This window comes from Lygodium microphyllum, chromosome 25 (genome assembly GCF_053477565.2).
Source record: "Lygodium microphyllum isolate KBCC chromosome 25, Lygodium_microphyllum_v1.1.10, whole genome shotgun sequence".
NCBI classification, from domain to species: domain Eukaryota; kingdom Viridiplantae; phylum Streptophyta; class Polypodiopsida; order Schizaeales; family Lygodiaceae; genus Lygodium; species Lygodium microphyllum.
In genome coordinates, this window is record NC_141159.1 from 32,621,699 (window position 1) to 32,644,369 (window position 22,671).

Genomic DNA, 22,671 nt, shown 5'->3' on the forward strand with positions numbered 1-22,671 from the left:
CGGTTTCACTATATTGATTGATAGACTGTATGCATGCGGCGGCCTAGTAAGTCACTCATCTTTCTTATCTGTAGATACTATTTTTATTAAAATGCATTATATATGGTGGACTGATGTGTAGACGTTGTTTTTTTTTTGTAGACTTTGTTTGATGCTCCTTATAAGCTCAATCATCTAGGAGAAAAGGAACTAGATAAGTTGAGTGCAACCATTTATATGGCACAATTTTGTATTTGTAGTGATTATTATTTAATACATCAAATCTATTCGTGTCTAAAATATCTTGACATTCTAGATCGCTCAACCTAGGTGATAACTATAAGTCAACCATTGCTTCCTCCTTGCTTCTTCTTTTGATGATAATTGTGACTCCTCCAACTTGCCTCATAATCCTTGATAATAGTTTTCTTGTTTAACCCACAATTACATACTCCATATTTGCGTTGTGTATCACTCTTGGTTATTGAATTTATCAATGCTTAGCACATCCAATTTGATTGGTGCTCCATTTTGATTGACTGAGTGATTGGTTGATTGATTGATTGATTGATTGAGAGAGAGAGAGAGAGAGAGAGAGAGAGAGAGAGAGAGAGAGAGAGAGAGAGAGAGAGAGAGAGAGAGAGAATGTGTATGTGTGTGTGCTCGCACGCACATGCACGTGAGTGGGAGTAACGATATTCGTAAATGCATTTGCATTGATTGCAAAATATATATAATTGATAACACATGAATCACATATATAATTGATTACAAAGTATTTCTTGAAAGTGCTAGTGTGGTAGTCACATTGCCAATTCACAACTTCCAAGTGGGTATTTGGCATAAGCTTCAAGCATCTCATGCGCGCCCAATAAAATTCACACCTTAGAAACTTGAGTAGCGTCCAATAATTCACACCTTAGAAACTTGAGTAGCATCTATATCATTTTGATCAAATTTAATTACGTGAGCACAAATTACTTGTGCACGTGTTTGAGCAAAAGTAGAGATGTCTAATCTTTCAGGGTGATCAGAAGCAACCAATGACACTGAAAGGCAGCTGATGCTGCAGCTGCACTATCTGCACAAAACCTGTCATGAGCATGCATGCAATTGTGCCATTGAAATGGGTGTCTTCTTGTAATTTTGAAATCCAATCAGACATCGAGGGAGGCGTGTAATCAATAATGCAAGCTGCAGGAGGCCCGGAATATGATCATAATCAACAATTAGACAATGAGGCTGCAGGTGGGTGAAAGATTTTCTGAGTGGTCTCTAGGAGCTCATCCCAGAGCGAGAGAGTATTGGAGCTGGAATATGATTCGCCATGTGCAGGCTGTACGAGAGCTGGAAGAATACTGACGCGATTGTGATCAGCATCCATGTGGGAGGGTACTGCAGGAATGACGTTATTGGTATTATAATTGGGTAATGGAATAATATATGCTTGGGAGTTGGCGTTGCTGCTCTGATCAATATCACAGCTGGCCGGATGGTGAGACCACGATGAGGATCTGCTGCTCCTTCTGATCTGGTCTGTCAAAGGCGGCAATATTGAACGATCTGAGAATCGCTCTGACCCAAAAATGGGGTAAGGCCCGCCGGCCTTATAATTCGTGGGATAATTCACTGATGGACTGACACTCAGTCGATGCTTGATCCGATATTCATGATCAGTCCTGCTAATCGGCCTCTTAGCCTCATAAGCAATACATTGAGACTGTGTACTTGATTCATCTCTCGACCTTGGCATGATCGTTAATGTCTCCTCGCCCTCCTCCTCCTGCATATGATCCTCCACCTTTGGTCTGCATAGCCAACATATTAATCCCAGCACATCTCAGATTAATAATCAAATTATAGTAGTAGCAAACAACTCACATGCGCCTTTGATCTCAGTACCATGTTTATAATTATCTTATTGTAATTACTTAGTGCAACACTGTGTTCCCACATTCTCTTCTTGCCAATTTTCATGTCTTTGGCATCATTATGAAGCTCGCGAGGCTTCACCTTGCTCGCTTCGCATCTTCGCAATCAAAGGGTAGCAGTTGCACTATTGCCTTTCATAATCTAATGTGTTTTTAATTATGTTATGACCATTACTTAGTGCAATGTTGTGCTCGTACCTTCTCTTCTTGTCAAATTTCATGTCTTTAATCATAATACTTTGGTATCATATACCACCAATTAACATGCCACATTTTCATGATGTAGTACGTCATGTCATTAACATGGTTTCTAGAGAACTAGAACAAAGACACGCATAACTAGAAGGGGATACTTGACTCGGTTGGAGCATACAAAATTTACTTTGAGAGGGATATTGGATGTCCATATCCATACTTTTCTATAGATTTCTAGGTATGCTAACTCTAGTCTCCAAATGGTTTTTGAGGAACTCAAATTAGAGGTGCCTTTTGTTCTCCAACAAGTTGGAAAAGAGGCCAAAACTTTCAACATTCTAGGATTAATAAACTAATGGCCGAACATTACAAAATTAGAGAGTGGTGGTTATTGAGCACTCTTTCTCCACATATGTTTAGTCAACTTAAATTATTCTTATATATAAGGATCTAATTATTTATAATGCTATTTCAGGTTCAATAACCAATCATGTGCCAAAAAGCTACTACAAGGAGTTGTGTTGACCCCTCGAAGGAAGTAAAATGTGTAATAAGCAATCATGTCTTTTTGGAGAGTCGTGTTGTAAAAGGCATTTTTTGAGCTCTCAACTAAGAAATGCTAAGGCATGTCTAAGAAGCTAGAAGTAGAATTATCTAAGGTTGGTGAAAAAATTGTAGATGTTGACTAATGTGTTGAGCTATGCTTCACTTGATCAAAAGTTACTTGAAAAGCTGGGTAACCCATTTCTAGCTTTAAAAGCAAACAAGTCAAGAGCTAGACTAAAGTGAATTTTATAAGCATCCATATATGGACAATTATTAGCTGCAATTGGATGTATGCATGATGATGCTCTGTTAACTTAGATGGTGCTTTCAATTTTGAGTAGTGCATTATATTGATACTCGCTCCTTAGAAAAGGAAAATAGGAATCTTTTCAAAAAAGAAAAGGACTTGAAAAACTTTAAATGGTCAACATTTATCTCAACAAACCATGTTTGCAATGTAAGTGTTGAATTTTCTCAATCTATCAGGTCTTCATGTGGCATGGACGTGTAGAACTAGGTTCACTTTTTTCTTGTTAATCCTTTTTTTAGATGAATTGGAAGGTGCAAGAATTCAACCTATTGATTGAGATACTTTGAGAAGTGAGGGAGTGTGAGTTTGGATATGCCTTTGGGGTATCTTTAGATTGTTCCTACCATGAAGCTAATTTGTTGAAAAAGGATGTATGGGCAGCACCTCCACAAAGCAAATAAAAAATAGAAAATAGGAGGTGTCTAAACAAAAGAAGATTTTCTACTAACCATTTTATCATCTTTATTGTAAGGGTAGAGTGGATAGTGGAAGAGTCCAAGACCCGATGATTTTCAAGGTATCCAACATGCAATCAAAACTTGGATTCTTGACTTGTGTCCTTTGAGGAATCAATATTGGGATAGTTTCTACCATGCTCTCTCTCTCTCTCTCTCTCTCTCTCTCGACTCAAACTAATACTCATAAAAATTTCTTTCTCAACTAGTAAAAATAAAGGCAAGTTCCCAAAGCAACCATTTTGATGTCCACAATCTATATTTAAACTAAGGCTATGTTCATAAAGATGAATAGTGGCAAAGATATATCAAAGGGGTGTGCTTTTAACATGGTAAACCCCAAGTGGCTAAGACCTCCTTCCTCTTTCTTTTGAACCTACCCTCTTTCTACCCCCCCCCCCCCCCCCCGAAAGAGCCATGGCACTAAGAAAAAAGCTCTCTTATCACACATTGTCTCCGGCTTCATAGTTCATTCAAAAGAGGGGAAAGGATCTCGTCATGATTTACACTGCCACTACCTCTGTTTGAACCCAGCTTATAATGCACAATCTATATGAAATGCTAACTTTTTTAATAAAATACTAAAGAAATCCGAGGATAACAAAAATTCTAACCGATATTGCAGCATGCGCACACGATAAGTAGACACAAGAGACATTAGGAATGTACCCGAGCATCATGAGGTGGCCGGCCATGGAGCTCATGGCTCTGCTGTCTGGCAATGCCACTCCGAGCTGGTCCGAGTAGCCTTCCTTTCTCCTCCTTCTCCCCTTCCTCCTGCTGATCAGTTCCATGTCATCATTACCTATAATATCATTGCTAGCAGCAGGATTTGCGCCCTTCACCATTAATCTGTAATTGTCAGTCGCCGTTGCAGCCCGTTGATTGTAATTAGCTTTAGTAAGAGGATTAATAGAAATCAGAAGCTGACCCTGATCTTGATCAGCAGCTGGAGTATAATTTGGATGATCTAGATTGTAAATTCTGTCAATATGGCGTTCATTCAGCACCTGATCTTTATTGCTGAACATATTAGTACTCGTCAGTGGCGCATGATGACGATGATCATGAGTAATTCTGGTAGCCCAGGGCTTGATCATACGGGGTTTGCATCCTGCTACCGGCGGCACTACTGCATCGCCATTGATGGGATTCCTCTGCCTCATTTCTTTCATCATATGAGGTCGATCATCGCCTTGCATCATCACATCGATAGAGGAACTCCCCTTACATGATGCGTGCTGTAGAAGGCCCAAGCGTTTAGGCTTCCTCTTTGAGGAGGAGGAGGAGGTAGAAGAAGAAGAAGCAGAAAAACTAGGCTTAAAGGAACCGATCTTCTTAGCATAACTAGTACAATTATTACGATCATCAGCATGGTGTATCATCCTGGTAGGATATAGTGCAACCGGCCCTCTATGAGATGATCTTATGACTGCATCATAATCAAAGTACTTTTGCTGCAGCTGATCTTGATGATGTTGACGATATGAATCATTGCACCTAATTGAGGGATCGGGCATACTGGAAATATGACTAGACATGAGCTCCACAATAGTGTCACCAGGCTTGATCATGGCCTTCACCTGCTGATCATCACCAGTGCCATAGCTGCTACCAACCATATTATTAGTCTCCAACTGCTGATCCTGATCATGATGATCTGGGTGCAAGTCTGATTCCAGCTTCCTGATAAGCAATGGATCAGACCTGATGTTCTTTGTGTCCAGGTGCTGATCATCATAATCTTGGTACAGGCGTTCTGATTTGGCCTGTACCAATTCCTCACACCTGGTCATATTGGTGGTGTCCAGTTGCTGATCATGATAATCCTGGTACAGGTTTGTTTCCTGAAACAATTTCTCAGACGTGTTATCAGTACTATTGGTGTCCGGTTGCTGATCATGATAATCCTGACAGATGTCTGATTCCCGATCAGGCCTTATATCCACGTTGGACATACTATTAAGGCCAGAACCAGAACTGTCAGTACTGCTTATGGTACTTGCACTCAAATTGGAGTCATTAGAGGTGCAGCCTGGTGGTGAACTTACACTAGCAGAGTTAGTAATATTCAAGAGTACCAACTCGTCTGGCTTTTCTGCCATATTCCCAAGCTCATCCCTCTCTCGTTGTTCGTTATGAATTGGACCTTTCTCAGTACGGTTAGCCATGCCTTGAACAATTAAATCATCAGCCCTTAGCCTCTCAACTGGATTATTGCACCCTATGAGGTCCTTCTCCACATGATCATATTCATGAGCTCTTACCTCACCAGGATGATCGCACAAGCATAGCTTTCCTAATGCCTCAACACTATTAGCCGTGATACTTTCAGCAACTGCTCTGCTATAGCTCGAGCTAACTGTGCCTTGGCCATGAGTATGATCTTCTGATGGTAGGTTTGTCTTGCAGTATTCGTTCTGAATATCCTGACTACTCAGGATTATGTCCGTTTGCTTGGATTGAGCTGGATCAATCTGACAGTTGGAATTTGTACTTGCGTCAATCATATCAGCCCCAACAGTGCCAGGACTAATCTCAGACTTCCTTTTGTCACTATTTATCATCAAATCCTCGTGATCAGCACCAAAATCTGCTGCAGCTGCCAGGCCTTCATGCACAGTAGTACTATCACTGCTCTTCAAGCTATCGAGATCATCAAGATCGTTCTTTGGAATGTCAAGACTGGTAACATTATCATCAAGTACAGCAGCTTGCCTCGGTGCAGCCTGCAGCTGCAGCTCATGCAGGTGCTTATGATCATCTACAAGAGTACACGAGTTTTTCACAGGAGGCATAGCATGGATCCATGCGTTGTTATCTGGAAAATAGAGGAATTTACATGTCAATGGCCAGCTCAATTACCTTTATGCTTATGATGAGATAATGTGAGCTTAGTTTTCAGATAGAACCCATTTATTGTGAGCTTAGAGGAATTTACATGTCAATGGCCAGCTCAATTACCTTTATGCTTATGATGAGATAATGTGAGCTTAGTTTTCAGATAGAACCCATTTATTGTAATTTACCCGGAGAGGTACCAAGGTTGTCCAGTACTATCCTCGAGCCTTTGAGAACGTACTCTCCCTCTCGTCCAGGCATGATCAAATCATTGTCCGATATGTCTTGCCACACGTACAATCCATCCTTGTAGTACCTTAATTATACAAAGCAAACGCATATTGCATCACCAGTGATAAAAAGGACTCTTGTAACCCTAAACCATAATTAATTCATTAATCAAGGCGCACATCATCACCTTTCATGCCTGCAAAATTATTCTGTATTAACGCAGGTGCACCACACATCTAAGAATTAGGAGGAATATTAGCGTTGCAATTACCTTTTGTAAGACCAAGAGAAAGATGCTGGCATGAAGCTCCCACGTACCAATGCGAGTCTCTTCTTCACATCTATATAATCATCATGAATTGCAGGAGATAGCAAGTTTTCTAGTTAGCTTGATGTCAAGTCTGCTGGGTAATACAAGATCTATCCATATATAATTAGGAGCTGTGATGCTGATGAAATAAGTGTCTGCACCTCACCTCGGAGGTAAAGCCCTTCGTCAGAATTAGTAGAGACGGGCACTTCCAGCAGATGGGGCTGCTCTAGCTGGCCTTCTCTGCTGAGATAGTACACGATGTGCATGGTAATCTACAATGGTGGAGCTCCGGCAATTATTATCTGATCACGTACACGTACTGCGATCACTAATTATCAGAATCAAAGCATGATCGCGGAATTCCGGAGCTGGATAGAGCTATAGTTATGGATGCCATGCTCCTGCCGTGATTATGGATGCTGCAATACAAAGACGAATACTAGAAAGAAATGATCAGTTCAAGCTGTTTCAGCGGGCGCAGTGGCTCATTAACTGATCTCTAATCCGGAAGTTAATCGAGCTATTCAAGCTAATCAAATAGGTGGTAACGAGAGGACATACAGAAGAGAAAGATGCAATTGGGAACTAGAGACGGCAACCACAAAGAGCCGTCTTTTACAAGCAATCATGGCGTATATTATTAATATAACTGTGAGCCAAGAGACTATAAGATAAGGACTACATAGAATGATCATAAAATGAAAGAAGGTATAAAATCCTCTTGTGTGAACGTCAACCCTTGGAACCCACAAAAGGCGTAATCTTCATCTGGCTTGTACTTTTGATTGTAGTCTTTCGAATATAGAGATTTTGCCGCTGGTTTAATACTCACATATTGGGTGTGCATCAGCTAATTAACCGGCTATATTTAACTAGTGTCAACCACGGCCGGCAACTAATTTTTGCAAGTGTACGGATACACGTTACAGGCCATACCCTTCGTTACACCTTGGTTCAAGCTTGTGGGTGATAGATGTTAAGTGGACGGCAGTACAGTACTTAGTATTCATTATAATAGCCGAAGGACTAATGGGTTTCATTAAGCTTAATAATGGATGTAGTCTTATCATAGATAATTAACTTTTTTTTTTTCCCATCCAAATTGGGGGGGGAGGGTGGGGCATCAGATTATATTAGTGAAGAGCAAAAAGTTTATACAAAACAAAAAGGGGGGGGGGTGAACCGCCGAGGGACTGATAATGACATCATTACAAGATACAATCGAAGGCTGTCCAACAGATTAGATTGCAGGTTGATTCAGGGCTCGAATAGAGTTAATATTTTCCTTGATGTTATCAACTAGGTCACCCGATCTAGATAAAATGAGGTGGGTAGCATCAAATTCATCCTTGTTGAGAGACTGCATCCTTTTCAGTTTCGCTAGCTGGTGGCGGTTGAGGGGTAGTTGGCGCACATCCTCAGGTTTGTCCAAGTGAGCCAATTCAGCGTCATTCAGAATCCTTGTCAGCATCAGTAGAGTATTTAGATGCTTTTTTGCGATTGATTTCCTAAAAATTAATATAAGCAAACAGTATGTTCAGGCTTGGGACCTGGCAAGCACCTTTAAAAAAAACCTTGTTTCTCATTTTCTATATGATCCAAAAGAATTGAACTCTTATGAAGTTCCAGACAGAAGACAGAAACCCCCCAGAGTCCCCTAATAGTAGCTACTTCCAGGAGGGAGTCCTCCCCATTGCACCAACGAGAGGGCTAAGAACAGCCTTGGATAGCGGACATAGCAGAAAGAGGTGATGGATAGTTTCCACCCCTTGCATGCACCTAGAACATACACCTGTCGACAGTCCTGCTTGATAGGAATTTTCCCCGGTCTAGATGGCTTTATGAAGAATCAACCACAAGAGTACCGACATTTTTGGTTCTATGGCCCGGTCCCATACTTTGATGAATTTAAATTTCCATTGACGCCTGTCAAGAGAAACACACCATCTCCTGTTCAACACAATATGCAGAGGGGGATTCAACGGAGGAATAATCATATGAGGGTGACAGATCTTAAACCCCCCCATCCAGCCGAAGGCTCTTAACAGGACCTGCTGTCGGAGATCCAGTTTCCACTTGTGGTCTTCTGGAAATGATCTAATCCTTAAGTTGATTAAAGCTAGTTCCCAAGGTCTTAGGGCGTATTGCAGGATCAGCTGGTCATTTGATTTCCAATCTGAACAAGTGGGGCCCCACAAGTCTTTCCATCCGGAAAGGCCCTTTTTGTGGCACCTGAGTGCTAACCTTTGGCTTCTCATATTGATTGCCTCTATTTGCGTAACTACCGGCCACCAAATTGAGTCTTCTCTCCAAACAGCCCAGGAGTAGTTATTTTGCCAGAACACCCTGAGGTTCGGGCGGTTTTTGTTCCATGCTCTCCAAATACTTTTGAGTAGGTCAGACCCTCTGGGATGAATGGGGAATGGGCTGAAAAATATAGTAATCCAAGGGAGGTTGGTCCACCCCTTGTTCCTTTCCAGGGAGAATTTGTCAAGGTTACGAAATAGCAGGACAGCCCACTCCTCATCAGGCCACTCCGGTGCCCTTACTAGCAACTTAACAGCCAATTTGTCAGCCCAAGATTTGAGGTTTTTGACCCCTAGACCTCCCTCACCCCTTTATCGACAGCAGATATCCCATTTTACCTTAGAAGTGGATTTTTAAAAGAGATTACCCGACCAAAGAAAATTTCTGCATATTTTCTCTATTTCAGCTAGATGTGCATTTGTTGGTTGCCAACAACTTAAAAAAAAAAGGACATAGGCAGTCAAGAAGTGATTAATAACCAGGACTCTCCCAGCCAGGGAACCCTGGAAACCCTGCCATCTTTCAAGCTTGACTTTGAATCTTTCCAAAATCCAGTTCCATCTTTGCTTAAGTGTGACCTTGAACCCAAACGGAATACCCAGGAGTCTGAAAATTTCTCCATCTTTGAGTTCTTTGCAACTGTGTTGAAGGAGCCAGTCTGGGAGAGAGTGGGAAGCCGCCCTAATCCCAGTTTTCGTGTGGTTGATACGTGACCCTGATGCCTGGCAAAAGGTTTCCATAGCATCCCAGAAGGCTTGGAGCGTGTCCTCGTCATTAAGCATTAGGGCATTGGTGTCATCAGCAAACTGTGATAAACATTGCTGACTAGAGCCCCTTGGGAGTGGGATGGCTTTAATGGCATTTTCCTGTATTCTACCTTTGATCAAACAATTAAGACTGTCAGCACTGATTGCAAACAAGAGAGGGGCCAAGGGGCATCCTTGCCGAATAGACCTATTGAGCTCAAAGTGTAGTGATAGTTCTCCATTGAGAGCGACTTTGGCTCTCGCATGCCCGAATAGAGTGGCAACAAAGGAGATTAGCCCAGGTCCAAATCCCATCTTTTCCAGAGACAACAGAATAAAGGACCACTCGAGGCAGTCATATGCTTTATCAAAATCAATTTTAATGAATACATAGTCCATGCCCTTTTCTTCAGCATGTTCAATCCCTTCCCACAAAGCAATAACCGCCTCGAGGATCCTCCTCCCTTTAATGAAACCCTTTTGTTCTGAGCTGATCCATTGCATTAACATAGGTGTGATCCTCAGAGCAACCACCTTAGCAAAGATTTTATAACAAGTAGTCAACATCGTCAAAGGCCTCGCCTCCAGTTGGCAAGGACATCCTTGGGCCCTCTCTTGTGAAGGAGCTTAATGATGCCGGTATTAATGGAATATGGAAGAGCTTTGTGGTGCACAGATAATTAACTTTAGCTAGAAGACAGTACACTAATCAACTTGCGATGATCTCAGCTTACTCTACACTTTAGTCTAATTATCATAGGTTATTAACCTTAGCTAGAATTAAACAATCCACTAAGTAAAGCGTACTCTCTTGTGGTGATGGCTTAATGGCAATAATAGAGATTAGCCGAAAGGAAAAGGAATGCCAGGGGCAATCATTCTAGTTTTTATGGTTGTCGTGTTATGGACACAAAGGTCGCACAACGGCGTCATGCAATTCCCGGGCTAATCATTAAATAATTAATCACACGGCCTAAAGGTTAATAAAGCATAATTACTAAATCCAAGTACATTAATTTTGCCTCGCTCCCAATCGTACTTTTTTACGTATTTAACGGAAATTGAGACCGAAGCATCAATCAGGAATGAGAAAATCACAATTTGGACGTAATCGGGCCAGCAAATGTTCTTAAAGGCCTTAAAAATCTGCCTTGTTTGTCAACGTGGATTCTCGAGGCTTGCAATATTGAGCTTCCAGCACACGCAACAAGCTTACCCTGCAGTGAGCATTGATTAACAATTGCTAGTTCCATTAAATATGCAACAAACGATCGGATTTCAATTCTGGGCTGACTTCGATGGGAAAACCATAGATGCGGTGGTTTGAAGTTTGTAAGCATTTTGGAAGTTCGCGCAATACTGCAGCAAAGTTTGCCGATATCTCACGGTCGATCTCTTATATGCAACTCCCAAGTTTGATATGAGAGAGAGAGAGAGAGAGAGAGAGAGTGTGTGTGTGTGTGTGTGTGTTTTTTTTCCTGGGCTGTATAGCTTGGGATATGGGATCGATGACTAACGTGAAGATTAGATCTACCACTAGGATCCATTTGATTTACCTTATACCTATTACCTATTGCTAACGAATTCTTCTCAATGCGAGGGGTAAAATTTAAATAGATGTATTAATATTCATAACGCCAAAAGGCATACCTGCATCGGCATTCTTCCATTACTCGAGGGTGGATATACCCAAAAAGTAGACAAGCTAATATTTGAGCATTTAAAAGTTTCTCTTAAGTCTCTTGGACTTAAGCTTTCCAAAGAGGGAGACTATCTCACAACCCTTACAAAGAACTCTTAACTTTCTAGCCATTATGTTTCTAAACCACCTCATTACTCTTGGACTAAACACTTTAGTCACATGTTGTAGCCCCAAGGCTTCTTTTCTTATAATGCAGTTATATTGATATAGAGAATATATATCTTAACCTTGATGGTAATGCTACATAATCATGTTGACTATTTCCTCTTTAAGGCTTTAAAAATAGCCTTAAATATCGAGTCTTTCTTTCCTATTCCTTTAAAGGCACAATCAAAATCTCTTCAAAGGAGTGAGCTTAGAAGTCCTGCCAAAAATGATCGAATTTCTATGTTTCCATAAACACCTTATGACCGCTACTCTAATTACACTACATATCTTGAGGGATCCTTCATTAAGAAGTATGTCGATCCTTGCAACTTTACTGATAATAGCCAGGTCCTCCCATGCAAGACCACACCATACTCCTCCTTGTATGGGGCTATGGGTGATTGCATGCATGCTTATCTTGGCCCAAGGCTGGTTAGAATTCATTTTTTCTATTAATCTCAATAATAATCTATCATCTTTATCTTTGAAAGGCTCAAATCCATAGCCTCCTTCATTCATGTCTATTGTTATCACATCCCATGACATTGTGTGGCTTGCTTGGCTATCATTCTTGGACCACATAAAGTCTTCCACCTTTGCAAATTTTCCATGATTTCATCCTTCAACTACTTAAATCGTTGACTTGAAGAGATACTAAGCTCTGGAGGATCACTGATACATCTAAATATATCCTCTTATTGACTATTTTCATTCCACAGCTATGAAGCCAAGTGGGAGTATCATTCAATTAGAAGTCACTACAAGATATAGGCCTCATACCGATGTTCAAAGCGACGAAAATGTTCATAAAAAAATTACTCCGGTTGTCAGTAAACGCATCGGTATTAGCGTCTCCATGAAATCGTCGTAATTAGTGTTGGTATTTGTGACACAAATAATGACGCAAATTGCGATGCCCAGATCTATGAAGCCAAGTGGAAGTATCATCCTATTAGAAGTCACTACAAGATACAAGCCTCATATCGACATTTAAAGCCATGAAAATGTTCATAAAAAATATTACCCCGGTCGTTGCTAAAGGCATCGCTATTAGCGTCTCCATGAAACTATCATAATTACCGTCAGTATTTGCGATACAAATACTGACATAAATTGCGATGCCAATAGCAGCGTGTGCAGTAAATTTGCGATGCTAATAGTGATGGTTATAGAGGAAAAAAAAAATCTATGGCATGGCAGCTAGCACTATGTGATGTATTTATATCCTACAAATGGATTACATGTTAAGTGTGCAATGGTTGTCAAAATGAGCGCAAAATGTGCTTGAACCCACAAGACTGATACATAGAATAAATAGAAGATCATTGATGAAAACTCATGTAATTATGGCAAGATACAAAGGATGATAATAATATAGTATATAAAAGATGCCTGCATTAATCACATGACCAAGAAGGAAGAGGATGTGCGCTCCATGAATCCAAGTGCGAGCTATAGATCCTCGCCATCTGAAAGCTCATCCCGACGCAAAGAAGCATGGAATGGAGTCTGCAAAATGAACAACTACACATTTGTCCACCATACATAATGCATTTTAATAAAAATAGTAACTATGGTCAAGAAAGATGAGTGACTTATTGGGCTCCCATGTGAATACAGTCTATCAATCAATGCAATGAGACCATATCTCTCTGCATATCAAGTCTCCAAGCCGGTGGGATTGCGGTTTGTAATGGAATGCTGCAAAGAAAATATAATACAATTGTTAGAAACATGATTGTTAGTACAAGCGATATTGCAAATAAGAAAGTGAGAAGAACAAAATAAAACTTACAAAGTTCTCTAGATAAATCATGTGGCCGCCACTCCCAAGATGACAAACCACCCATGTCTCCAGTTGTTGCCTCCAATTGTGCCCTCACTGCCTCCCGCTGCTGTCACTAATGTCTTGGAGAATCTGTAGTCTCCTCCTTAAGTCTTTACCAGTCATTTGCGTCTAGCTACTTGGGCTGTGAGGTGCCACTCTTGAGTGCCTTATGTGTATCCGATTGTTTGTGTGACATGTATGCACACATGCACTCCATCATCCAGCCTATGGAAAACCTCTCTTCCACACTGGTACCAGAAACTTCTCATGCAAGGATGCTACTACGTAGTCTTTGCTCCCCTCAGGTATGTTCTTTCAATGGTTCAAGATGTTGTGCCGAAAAACTTGTTGGCACAACTCTCTCATATGAGACATCACCCTCCTCCCCTCATCATTCATGATCACGGCTCCTGTCCTGTCATCTACAAGGTATCTATACCCTTTGGGGTATGTGTAAGATGTGTCTTCTCCCACCTATAACCACGCTCCCGGGCATAACCACTACAACAAAAAGACTCCATAGACACGCTTGTAGATGCAATATTTGAATTGTGAAAAAAAAAGTCGAGCGCGTTTATTAACGCGTCTATTTTTGCGTCTACAAAATCGCTTCTAAAAGTGCGCTTATAGGCAGAAGTAGACGCACACTTAGACGCGCCTATAGACGCAGGTATAAACGCGCTACGTAAATATATAATCATATTTATAAAAAAGTGGATATATTCATATTGTGCGTCTATACACGCGTGTATCTACATGTCTAAAACCGCGTTTACTCTGAAATTTTTTTGACGATAATAGACACACATTTATCTTGCAATTTAGACGCGCTGATAGACGCGCAGAATATAGGTATGAAAAAAAAAACCAGAGAGCATGTCTCTGGTTTTTTCCCCCCCATCAACATCAAATTGCATACTTAGGGAAAACAGAGAAAGATTATTTTGAAGATTGGATACTGAAAACAAAACAATGTATGTAGCACACGAAATTTCATATATATAGATGAAACGTTTTTACATTATGAGTTCTAGTGCTTGTGACGTCATGATCGCAAGCACTAGCTGAAAGTAATACATATCAAAAATGAAAATTACAAGCCAAGGGGAGGCATGCATGCATGGGGCTCCTCTATATCTCCTCAGAAGAGGCATCATCATCGCTACCACCACCGCTGCCTATGCCGCTACCGTTGCCGCCACCGCTACTGCTAGTCCCTCCTTTGCTATCCTCAACTGCATCAGGGTTTGCCTACACAAAGGATTAAAGTATATAAATACCATTACAAACAATAAATCATATTGATCTATACTTTTCATGTAAAAAATAAAACATACCTCTTCTGGTGGTGGAATCCTCATGGCGCAATTATATTACTCCTCAGTGATGAGTCCCTCCTCGTAGAAATGCTGCCAAGTGGACGCCCGATTATGACCTCGATGGTAGCCTACCTCTCTAGGAGTAGGTATCCTACCAACAATATGGAACTACAAAATAATTTGAACATACAACGTATTAAAACACACTGCATAATGAAGTGAAATAAATTACAAAATTTAATTTAAAAAAAGAAATCAAATAATACTTACAAACTCAGCCTCCCATGACTCCCTGCCACCCGATCCATAATGCGACGATCCCATGGTTGCCATCTGGATATTTCGCGCCTCTGCATGCTGGCGACTTGTCATTTTCTCCGTTGCTCTCTTCTTGGCCTCTTTCCACTCCTTGCGGTGGCAATTGGGTGGTTGGCCATATCCAGGGCGCCCCTGCTCTTGTCTTCGCAATGACTCCTTGGCACGCGTCATAAGGTGAGACCTCTTGTTATGAAGTGCGTCTCTCACCTTTGACCGTCCCCAATCATCTGAGAATCGTGAATTCTCGGGATTAGGGTACCTTTTATGTACTGCCCGCAACACCTCTTGCCACAAACCATTTTTTTGGTGCTTGAAGGGATTCATGTAATCTTTGTATGTGGCATGCATGACACTCCTCAAGTAGGCTATCACTTCCCTCCCCTCGAAGTCATGCAAGATACCACCAACATCAGTGATAGAGTAGTACATTTGTGGAGGCTCACCTCTCTCATTTTCCGGTGAGGGTGATTGAGAGCCACCACCTAGGCAACCCCCACAAAGCCCTCGACCTCCTCGTCCTCCCGCACCACTCTCCCTCCTCCCTCGACGTGCATTACCCTCTACCTCACTCGATACACGTGCCTCTACAGATGTACGTGCTTCGGTCGATCCATGTACCTCAGCTGATCCTTGTGTAGGCAAAGATGTGATAGGTGTCCCAGACATCACACTGAAAACCTCATCTGCAGTGGGAGGGCGATCAAGATGATTGGTCATATCCCCCATGAATTGCTCCTTGTTGAATGTGGTACTGGAGGATCCAGGATTCCACATCTACACAAGAAAAATCATATTACCCTATGTGGATAAAACATATTACATACAGCGTCTATACCTGCGTCTCTGTGCACGTCTATACCTGCGTCTCTGTGGGCGTCTGTCAGCGCGTGTATCCTCGTGTGTACACTGCAGAGCACATGCGCCCGCACACGCACTCAAAGACACGCCCCCAGAGAAATGTTTTCCGCGTCTACATATGCGTCTACACTGAGATGTAGATGCGCTATCAGATGCGCTTGGTCAGCTGATTTTAGCAGACGACCACCATTATTGATTTACAAAATGCAATACATAATGGAATCACAAATCCTAAATACATAGATAGAGCAGAGAGAGGAAGATAGAGAGAGAGAGAGAGAGAGAGAGAGAGAGAGAGAGAGAGTTACCTTGGGTGTTTGGTGTGGCGGGTGGTGGCGCTTCTTCCTTCTCCTTCTTCCTCTCCTTGGTAAGTTACCGTCCCTTGATGCTTGCTTGCTTGCTTGCTTCTTCTTCTTGTTCTCCTCTCTCTTTATCTCTCTTTCTTCCTCTCCTTGGCTTTCCTTTTTCCCTTCTTGTGTGTTTGAAATGAAAGAAGAGGTGAGTCATGAGGAAGTGAGGCATGAAAAGACTAGGTGAGGCATGAAGAGACTGCATGTCAGCTAAACTCAAGCTTCATAACCGCAAAAAACGTAGGAAAGGAAAGGCGTAGTTTGAAAATAAATTATTTAGTATGATTTGAATTTTGATGTGTGCGTCTATTTTTGCGTGTATAAGCGCGTCTATTTGCGCGGATATATATACGCGAAAGTCGCGTCTATTTACACGCACGTTTAGACGCGCCTATAGACGCTGTGCTAGATGCGCCCGACTTTGCGCGTCTAACATGCACGTCTATGTCTCGTTTCTGTTGTAGTGAACTAGGAGACCCCTGTACATCTGGTGTACCCACGGGGGTGGTATCTCTCGGAGTAGCACCCATAGGGGCACCACTTGTGGACGGCTGAAAGTTGGAGTCACTGGAGTAGATGTCCCCACAAGTGTGACAAATCCTATAGGTGGCGCAATTCCACTAGAACGACGAGACGAAGACACTGCATTGGTGCCTCCACAACAACTACTTGAGCCACCCTCTCTCGAATCTGCATGAGAGCGAGGAGTAGCACATGTATCTCGAGCCAACCACAGACGCACATATATCCACGTCTTCACAGCACCCCCGCAGAACCACTCCCTCTGTCCGGGCCCTATCTAGAGCGCCGACCTCGTTTTACTGGAAACTGAAGTATCAAAGCGTTCTGAAGTAAATATAACAAAATGACTTGATGGTGTGTGAGGTAGCTCCTGGTCTGCCATATCTCTGAATCGAGCCATCTGATCTGGAGACATATATGTGAATATCCCCTACAACTCCTCGTTGCTCATCCCTCGGCTCATCCTGCTCCCCAAATATCGTCAAAGGTCACCTGCACAAACAAAAAGTGATGTTAGCATAATCAATATAAAGATTCAAGCAAAGCACGGGAATATAACTTTGAAAAAAATGATATTACTTAAAATGCATATTCTAGAGTACCCTTATGAGCGATTTATCAACGAATTGAGTAGGTAGATACTGCAAGTATGATGTAGCCTATGGTCCCATGTCAATCTCCTGGCACAACTCCGCATACACTAGAAGGTCGATACACAGGTCACCATAGAAGAATGAGTCCACTTTGTTCTCAAAGAATTCTTGGCCTCCTGTCTTTCCATCATTGTTACCTAATTTTGCCTCCTCTACACGCTCCAAGCCATCTTTGACCTCCACCCCTTGCAATATCAACCCCTCCATCTGCATACTATCCTCATCTACGCTGGGAACATTGTTTTCGTCATACACTCTTGCACTCTGGGGAGCTGAAGACACAACATACCACTATCGAGGTTGTCGGGGGTTTGGATAGAAGATTACATGTTCAAAATCTTATATAAGAGAGATTCAACATTTGTGACATTGGGCCGGCAAGACAAACGTATCACATAGATCTATCCATATTTTCTCGGAATCTATTTTGAGAAATCCAGATGGACCCTGTCAAACGGTTGCCCTGGCTCCTTCCGATACCACTTTGAACCACTGCACATTGAATATGATCATGGATGGTAATCTACTGAGATAAAACTTTGCAAGTTTCCAAAATACTCCATCTCATCTATAACGGTATTTGGATCCATGGCTCGCCGTCAGCTCTCTTGCTTGAACTTTGCCATTACACCACAATCCGTTGTGGAGTACATTTTGTTGATACACTTGACATGAAAATATTGCCCACATGACCACACCGCACTGTATATTTTGTATTGTATTTTGAAACGGTTAGATTAGTTATCACATATAAAATCTAGATACGACAGCTTATAAAACATGTGGTCATCTTTGGACTATATCCCCTCGATAATTTCCACTTCTCAGTAGAGACCTCCATCCCTTCACGAGAGGCTGTGATCAAAGCTCCATGTTACCATCGCATAGACATAAACCACGACATCTCCTCTATGCCATCAGGATATTGAATGAGTCGATGGCACATAGTGCGTCAAAATTTTGATCGCACTTATTACCAATCTTTCCTGGCTTTCTTGTGCCTAGCAAGCCATGTCTCTATGCATGCATTGTGCCACATACCAAAACGATTCACTTCTCCTCCATTGTAGCGTCCATCATTTTTTCTACTCCATTTTCAACCACCACATCTCCGGTCACTCTATCATCATCCTTTAGCGACCATAGCATACTATTGTCTGAATCCACTGTTGGTAGCCAATGTGAAATATCCACGAAGCATACGTAGAATGTACCTAAATAACTCGATCACACTCGCATTGTTCCACCTGTATTTTGCTTGCACACTTAGGAGTGTAAGCAACATCTTCAAGTGAGATACTTGGCACCCATTATTTAATGGTATGGATGCTTCCTCTTTTAGCGGATCAGATGTCTCAACATCCATGGGCACCAATGCATTGATCATTGCCTCCATCTCAGGCTCCAAGATTGGAGAAAGGTCTGAAAGGTTGAATGTCTCCTCCGGTATTGATGGTATAGACTGATCATGCCTTCCAAGTGGCAGATTGGCTTAGGCACTTCATCCATCACATGCCCATGAACTCTTTTAACTGGCTACAATAGGTGCATTCCTCCTTGGGACAAGATGTCAGCTCCCTGTATAAATTTTATGGCCACATCTAATGTTTTTATATATGATACTTAATTAGTTTGCGAATGTAAGACATGATTGATACACACTTTTCTTACCGTTTGCCCAAAGTCTAAGATTGCATGATCAATGATCTCCGATTTAGTGTCGTACGTGTTCTATAGACAAGCGACGCTTTAGTTTGATTTTCAGCTTGCATTGAGAGCAAGAACACAGGATATACACTGAAGATATGCATTGCAATATTGAGCATCACGACCATCATCGTTTTCCATTTTGTCTACATTATGACAAACAACTGGTTTTTGTTCTCATTTTCTTTTTCTTTTTTAATTTGTTTGAGAAGGGATTTCTTCCCTTATAACTTAATAGAATTAACGTCAATCGAAACATCTTGGTTTACAATACATAACGAACTAGTTTAATATACATTATAAAGATTCCATATAAAACTTATTATAATTTAACATAAATTTTTAGAAGATATTGAGCTTACACAAGTAGAAGGAAAAGAGTCATCTTTTATTTACATTTTTCCAATAGCTAAGAGACATTACATCATGATAAGAATCCTATTATAAAGATTTACCCATGGAAATTAGATACATTAATAGTATGGTTAACCATAGATTTCTTCAAACTAAACATTAAACAACTTTTAGATTTTCCATCCACTATATCTACTTAAGGTTAGTTCTAATACAGGGAAGATAATTGGCATTGATAAAGCAATACATGTCATTCCATATCCAATACCTTTCATAATGTAGAAAGATCACAAAGTCAATCTAAGGTGTACACAAATTGATCTTCTTTCATCCAAATTCTAGAGAGTGCATGGCCTTACAAATCTAGAGACTATAGTCATATCTAGGTGCATATCTATATTTGTAATATGTCTATCCACCAAATCCTAATGGCACAAATTTATCAAGAGGTAATCAATGTAACTTCTGCTCAAAACTCCCTTGTAATAATTAAATTGCATTATCTCAAACTACTTAAGTCTACCTTATAAGGAAAGTTCACCTCAATCCCATAATGTTCAACCTAAAGCAAGCCTTAATCGTGACTATAGTCTCCTACCATGGTTATCTAATATTAGCTTAAGATAACTACTTTGCTATCATCTCTCAAACTTAAGTAGAACATTGCATTGGTTTAAAGAGAGTGAGAAATTAGGGGGAGTAATATGCATCAACCACTTTATTAATAAGGTATAGTCTCAAGTCGAACCCCCTAAAATTACATTGATTTGGATCTAGGATGACACACAAGGATAGTTGACATTCAATCATTCCTAACTTGACCTAATCTAGCATTTCAGATTTTTAATGGAATTCTCTTGGCTAACCAAGACCACTTTGGTGTATAAAAAATCCATGGGCAATTTAAACACCCCCTTCCCTTGAAGAGTGGCTTTAGTTTTCTAACTAACCTAACACAATTGATCCACCTCTCTTTGCGCTCTTTGTTTCATATTCTCTCTCCCTTCTCTTTCTTTCTCTCTCTCTCTCTCTCTCTCTCTGTCTCTCTCTCTCTATCTGTTTCTTTGTTGCCCCTCTCTTTGTTTCTCTCCACTCCCTTGTGTTTTCTCACTTATTCTTCTCTCACCCTCCCTTTCTCTCTTTGTTTCTTTGTTATCTTTCATGTTTATTCTCTCTTTCTCTCTCTCTCTCTCTCTCTCTCTCTCTCTCTCTCTCTCTCTCTCTCTCTCTCTCTCTCTCTCTCTCTCTCTCTCTCTCTCTCTCTCTCTCTCTCTCTCTCGTTCCTTTTCCTTTTCCTTTCTTCTTCTTCCTCTCTCATTTCCTGTCTTTCTCCCTCAATGCACCTTATTCTCATGAAAAACAAACAAAAGAAGAAGAAAGAACAAGAGCAAACCAAGAGGAGGCAATGTACTCACCGCAAAGGCCCGAGGATGGATTTTTCATCTCCTCTTTGCGACGGCCCCTCTTCTTCCTTCGTGCACTTCCTTCTCTTCTTCGTAAATGGTGGTGATGGGGCGGCATCAGTGAGAAGCTCTTCTTCTCTCTCTTTCTCTCTTTCTCTTCCTCTCTCTCCCAAAGCCACGATCTCTTTCGCTCTCTCTTTTGCTCTCTCTCAAACTCTTTGAAGCAAAATACCATGCTTGCAAAGGCCTGTCGCTATACCTATGTACCCTTCTAGTGAGTATAGGATTTTTTTTAAATTTTACTCTCAAGGGGTCAGTCATAAATATATGTATGTATGTATCACATGGGTTCGATATAAGGCATTTTTAAAGTAGAATTTTTACACATTTTTCACATATAAAAGGGTTCTATATAAAGGGTTACTTATAGATGAAATAGAAAAGGATTGTGTTTTATTAAGAAAAATTCATAAATAATGATATTTATAAATAGGCCTTGAACACACCTTGTGGGAGGGGTTTTAATTGAAAGGTCATATCCATCGGGGATCAGAGAGAGACCGAAGTAGAGAATAGGAGATATAAGAGAAGAAAAAGAATAGACAAGATGTACACAAGACAAATATAAATCTCAATGAATCAAAGCACTATGTATTGATAGACTAAGTAGGTAAATAAAATCCTTATGTGGGACTTCTTGGAAGCAATCTCTAAGCATTAGATCTCCTAGAGCTCCCTGGTAGACAAAACATACACACACAAAAAACTAGCTTCTTCTCTGCTACTCAGACAAAAAATATGATGGTTCTATTAGCTCCGAAAGGGGGGTAAAACCCTAGGACGCCTACTCAAAATTCTCCTGGAGCACTCCTTCTTCTCCCCATTCTTTCGAAGTGTTATTTGCTGCCTGTAAACTATGATCACGTACGCCACGTGATTTTGGAAGCCCCTTCTTTTTGCATGAGATCTCCCAAAAATGGCTTAAAAGCTACTTACTTTTTACATGTCACCCTATTCTAGAAGTTTTCTATATCTTTTTAGGATATTTATAAGAAATAATATTAAAAATATAAAAAATAGGATAAACTTGTCAAAAAATATAGTATTTTGGAACTATCCATACTATTGACACTAACACTAATGACTTAGATGACATTGACTCGCCAGATTTGTAAGAAAGCTAGATGATGATGCACTCTAAGTTTTTTCACATTGTGTCCATGTAGCAACATGATATCCATTCCCTCTGAACCTACACATCCTACGGTATGTGCCACCGATGTACCACTCGGGTCAAACACCCATAGCATCAACTTATCGCTCATCATGCATATAAGAAGGCATCCCCCTAGATCATAGATCAAAATGACTAGCATTTTCACAACTCTAACACCATATGAAGCATCCACAAGGTCATCAGGCCTTGAATGTGCACCATATACTAAAGGTTGTTGAATCTCCATATACATGCTATAGATGCACCCATCAATAAATACATAGCAACATGCTTACTCTGGTAGAGTCCAATGCATGGAAGTTTTCTTATACCAATAACTGTGTACCACATCAAATATAAGCTGAGCCTCACTTGCATCCAACACATGTTGGCCATTATTGAAAATAGTGAAACAATCCTTATTTTGAAGTATCTTTGAA

General features: G+C 40.9%; 1 protein-coding gene and 1 pseudogene across 1 annotated transcript; both read right to left on the reverse strand.

Moving 5' to 3' along the window:
* Nucleotides 1–773: 773 nt before the first annotated feature.
* Nucleotides 774–7,447, reverse strand: LOC148014056 (uncharacterized). The gene is made up of 5 exons (XM_087667338.1): nucleotides 6,965–7,447; nucleotides 6,760–6,829; nucleotides 6,446–6,573; nucleotides 4,086–6,237; nucleotides 774–1,787 (listed from the first exon to the last, which is right to left on the reverse strand). The coding sequence occupies exons 1-5, from the start codon at nucleotides 7,065–7,067 to the stop codon at nucleotides 1,202–1,204; spliced, it is 3,039 nt and encodes a 1,012-aa protein (XP_087523464.1). The 5' UTR covers nucleotides 7,068–7,447; the 3' UTR covers nucleotides 774–1,201.
* A 1,021-nt stretch (nucleotides 7,448–8,468) lies between these two features.
* Nucleotides 8,469–10,421, reverse strand: LOC148014057 (uncharacterized; annotated as a pseudogene).
* Between the last annotated feature and the right edge of the window lie 12,250 nt (nucleotides 10,422–22,671).